At 36.5% G+C, this 5,191-nt stretch overlaps 1 protein-coding gene across 2 annotated transcripts in view; it reads right to left on the reverse strand.

The window, feature by feature from the left end:
• zmat4a (zinc finger, matrin-type 4a) overlaps window positions 1-5,191 on the reverse strand; it is a 102,448-nt gene that overhangs the window by 71,057 nt on the left and 26,200 nt on the right. The window contains exons 1-2 of one of the 2 annotated variants that reach the window (XM_016529643.1): window positions 4,821-4,885; window positions 4,287-4,388 (exon numbers count right to left, since the gene is read on the reverse strand). In XM_016529643.1, coding sequence (XP_016385129.1) covers window positions 4,287-4,388; window positions 4,821-4,823 — 105 coding nt within the window. In that variant the 5' untranslated portion in view covers window positions 4,824-4,885. Of the gene's footprint in view, window positions 1-4,286; window positions 4,389-4,820; window positions 4,886-5,191 lie in introns of those variants that run through there. The other variant, XM_016529642.1, reaches the window with a different exon arrangement.

Below are 5,191 nucleotides of genomic sequence, written 5' to 3' on the forward strand. Positions count from 1 at the left end.
ATGGGATAAATGCAGAGCACTAATTCCGAGTATGGGTCACCATACTTGGCCACATGTCACGTCACTTTTCACTTTTTCACTGCGGCGGCAACAATATTACAGCGAGAATAAAAGTTACTCCTTCTTTCTTTGTGTGAACATTTGGGCGGTGTTATGCAAATCTTCCCACATAGTGACGTAGGTATGTGGGGGTGTGTTAGAACGAGCCGTTTTAGGTAGGCGTGGTTGACTCTTAACTTTTATAAAGAATATCTCTTTGGATTTGAGACTTTAGTCTTTGCAACTTTACAGATTTTCTTTATGCACCAAGAGCTTGTAACACTCCAAAGAGAAAGGAAAAATTGAAATCGCATCATATGACCCCTTTAATATTTTTTAAAATGTAAGTTATTTCTGTGACTGCATAGCTGAATTTTCAGCAGCCATTACGCCAGTCTTCAGTGTCACATGATCCTACAGAAATCATTCTAATATGCTGATTGGGTGCTCAAGATAATGTTTTTATTATCAATGTTGAAAACAGATGTGCTGCTGAATATTATTGTGAAAACAGTGATACATTTTTCTTGATCTTGTGCCATTTTTTCACCCAGAATTCTGAATCAAAAGTTCAAAAGAACAGCATTTATATAATAAATAAAAATCTTTTGTAACATTATAAATGTGCCACTTTTGATCCATATAATGCATTTTAACTGAATAAAAGTCTTTCTTTCAATAAAATAGTACTGATTTTTGAATGGTATATACACACACACATTCAAAATTTTGATTTAAACGATCACAGAAAAACATTCTTAAACATACAAAAAATTACAGTCAATGATTCACGCTTATAATTTTTCCCCATTTTCTGTCCTAATTTTACTGGAAAATTGACACTAATTCTGTAGAATGTATTAAACATGGTAAAATGAGTTTAAAAGAAATTAGGTTAAACACTGACATTGTCATGACAATTTGCATAGGTCTAGTTTTGTGTCAGGTTGAGGGAAAGAATCAATCAGATTCCAAGCAATACATTGTTGTGACTGATCCCTGTACAAGTAGAATTATGCACATTAATTAATGAAACAAGAAAAGTTCACCTGAGATTTTTGTCCTTTAATCCTTAGTGTGAATCAGGAGTCTCATTAGAATCAAACTCACATGGACCATTCCAATCTTGTAGAGGAGGGTCCAGGACAATGAGAGGGCGGTTTGTCCTTGAACGCTGATAATATCACCATGACCAAACGTAAATAAAAGCCTGCAGTCTTCCCGCTCTCCGCTATGCGGCTCATACATATGTAAGATTAGAGAATTCTGTTTGGAATTGCATGAAGGAAACGCATAAGCCAAGGGCACACAAACAGACAGAAAGAGAGCAAGACAACAAAAAGAAATCAAATAGCACAGGGGCACCAGAGAGATTGCACTCAATAGGAGACACAGGCCACAGACCTCGCTTACTGCTTAAAAGACACCAGATAACTTCTGTTTGCTTTAGGTAATGCATACCTGATGTCAGTAACAGAAATATAGAAAAAAAGTCACCTTGGCTTTAAGCATGGTGTTAGCAATCATAACAGCACAGCAATATGCTTGGATATAACATTAAGAAGATGTTTATGGAAGCATATAGGTAGCGAAATTCAATTTAAAATGCAATATGCAAAATGGCATTGTATTTCTGTATTTAAATTTATATTTTCCATTACCCATACGTGCAAAGTTTGGTGCAAAAGTAAAAGTAAAATGAAAATTAAATTATATAATTTACATTTGAATTTAAATACAGAAATACAATGCCATTTTGAATATTGCGTTGCCATTTTGAATATTGCATTGCCATTTTGCATATTGCATTTTAAATAGAATTTCGCTACCTATATGCTTCCATTGATTTTTGCCTGGAGCTTAACAATAACATTTATCACACCTGTACATTTGATTCTCACAGTCTTTGGTAATACACATGAAAAGGTATCGAATAACCTTGAGAGCATAAATAGAGACCCTGGATCACTGTCTTGAGGACTATAAAATGAAACCGAATGCTGGAAGTGCTCTTCCGGTCCACGATTGTCTTTCTGCATTATTAATGTTCTTTTTAATACAGCTGCTGTTAAACAGTTCAGTTCAAATGTCTGGATTTTCTCTCCCTCTTCCAATCTGTCTCACTCTCTCTGTCTTTGGCTCTCTATCTTTCAGTCTTTGATGTTTCAGGAGTGAGGATTAAGAGCTCATCGCGGAGGAAAAATTGTGCCCTCAGCATAATTTCTAAAACCATGACCTGTGCGCAAAAGCCCCTGTAGATGTTTCTACTCTACAGCCTCTACAGTCCAGATCCCTTCCCAATAAAATGAGCTTCAGGACAATTTCAATGCAAACACAAACCATTTTGTTTCTAAATTAAATCAAATGCTAAAATTGTGACAAAGACCCTAATTAGTTCAAGAAAACACATTGTAAGTTTCTTTTGAAATGACAGAAAGGATTGAGTAGACTATATAGGGATTCCAAATACAGAATTTAGTAAATGAACCATGTAAATAAAATGAAAGTTTTTGTCACTTGTATTACGTTTCAGTTTATTGATTACAATTAGAGTGTACTTGAGACCCTTTATGTTCATTTTTTATATTGAATTTCATAAGCATGCTGTTACTCCATACTTTATGAAAATCATGATACAATCTGTTTTTTTTTTCAAACATGCTTTCCCTTTAGCTGCCATGAGCATCACGTGTGATATTTACTAAGATGCAAATAAACAGTTATTCTCCACTTCTTTTGTATATTGCCTAGAACTTTTCAAAGCCTTTTATAAATACTGTCATAAAACGCTTAATTAATAAGACAGAGTCTGGATATTTGAGCTTCCATCTGATACACTTTGGAGCTTTTCTGAGGTGAAAGAGCAAGAGAGACAAAAACTCTTCTCCACATATCTGGGTCTCCACAAAAAATGTTTGTGCCCACTGCAAGTCTTTCCACATTAGGAGCATGACAGCATTTTTCATTTAATGCCTGTGGTGGTTTGCAAAAATCAGCAAAAAGATTGTAGCTTTTTAGCAGCTTTTAGTAATTTACCCAGCAGCCTCAGATGCACCACAGATAGCCTTTTTCCACTGAAAAGACTAAAGTAGTGATGCGCCAAAATTATTTTATTAAATGGAAATTACATGGAAAATAAAATAAAAATATTAATTTAGCCAGAAACTGAAACCAAAAATAAAGTTTTGGTCATGAAATTTTGGGTCATTGAACTGTTCTGGGTGTTGTTCACAGGTGATTAACCAGTCATAGTACAAATGTTTTTTTGGCAACAAGCCACCTTTTGATATTTTAGTCAAACAAAATATACATACTGCTACTCTTGCCTCATTTTTGTTCATGATGAAGTACATCCACACTGCTGACATGTTTACATGATGTAGCTTATCCATGTTTTTACAGACAATCGAAACACATAATTGAAAAAAGCAGCAAGTGTTTCTGTCAATAACTGACCCTCCAAAAATACTTCAGCCCAAGCAAAGGTGCTCGGAAAATGGCTCAGTTGTCATGGGACAGCCAATAACACACTCGGCACGGACAAACAAAACAAACCCAGAATTAATATTTTACACTGACAGCACACTATCTTCTTGTTGTACTCCATGCCTGCCTAGGCAAATACATTATGTTCCCATCTAGGCCCATTCAGGTTACAGCTCTGTTGAAGAGTGGCCATATAACTCTCTGTTCAGTGACCACAGGGGAAAAACTCTGTAATACAGCTAGGCTGCTATTCCTCACCACACAGATCAGAGGACGTGCAACACCTTTAAAGACTTATTCAGAGAATACGAGTAATTGTGGAAGATGTCCAGAAAACAGGCTAGTACTAGCTATATTTATTGCTATATTTACTAGTTGTTACTATATTGTCACTGTGTCCTTGAAGGCACTTAAACTCCGATTGCTCTAGGGCAGTGATCCTCAAATCTGGCTCGCGAGATCCACTTTCCTGCCGAGCTTAGCTCTACCCTAATCAAACACACCTGAGTTTGCTAATCAATGTCTTCAGGATCATTAGAAAATCACAGGTAGGTTTGTTTGATTATAGGGTTGGAGCTAAACTCTGCAGGAAAGTGGATCTCGCGAGCCATATTTGAGAATCACTGCTCTAGGGGTACTGTCCCTATGATAACTACACATTGGATAACAACATCTAAAATGACTAACATCAAGGAAACAAAAGGGAAGAGAGAGATTTGTACGTACAAGCAGACAGGATGTAGACAGAAAGCAGGTCTCACCTCATAATGTGCCACTCTCTGTGACTCTGAGATGAGCTGAGCGCTGCACACTTTGCAGTAACTGTCTGTGAAAAGGCCTTGATCCACCTCTGTTGACTTCATCTGAAAAAAAAAACATTATTATATTTCAGCACTTTATTATACACTTCCATCACTAAACACTATTAATTGGAAAAATGACAAGTCAAAAGTACTGCACTGCTATTTTAGACATACTTTTGGGAAAAACAGTGTCATGAAAACATGTTACATGAATTATTCATGAAGACATGTTGTTTCTGTCACTTTAATTATTTCAGCATGCGTCACACATATCAAACCACCGAACCAGCATGAGGACATGACATGCCTCTATTAGAGCTGCATTTCACTCCCAGAACGGCTTATAAACAGACTGCAGGGGTTTTAGAGCACAAGATAAAAACATTCATACGACTTTCATGTGATAAAATATAAAAATAAATGCATTTAAATGGCAATTCACTGCAAAGCACAAAAAATAAAATACATTTACACAAAGTTAACTTTACATACCATGTGCTTTGTGGATGATAAGAGAACAAATCAAGGGCCTAAAATTCCCATATTAGTAATTTGATGGTTGCAGCCAGATACAGGTGGAGGGAAAAAGTAATAAAGAGAAAAAGGAAGAGTAGGAGACATTTTGCAATAACTAAATGCTCTCGGATAGTGATGTTCGGTTCTTGAACGAATCGTTCTTTTGAGCCGGTTCTCAGGAAGTAACCGGTTGAGCCGGTTCACAAATCGAACTGAATCGAACTTTAGTTCTGGGTTGATGACGCAGGACGCAGCCGAAGTAGCACGTCCAACTCAAAAAGACCCGAATGAGCCGGTTCAACCAACTGTCGAAGTTTGCTGAGGATTACCGAGGACTCAACAAGAAC

Source organism: Sinocyclocheilus rhinocerous, unplaced genomic scaffold (assembly GCF_001515625.1).
Source record: "Sinocyclocheilus rhinocerous isolate Xijiao unplaced genomic scaffold, SAMN03320098_v1.1 scaffold1626, whole genome shotgun sequence".
In the NCBI taxonomy this organism is placed as follows: Eukaryota; Metazoa; Chordata; class Actinopteri; order Cypriniformes; family Cyprinidae; genus Sinocyclocheilus; species Sinocyclocheilus rhinocerous.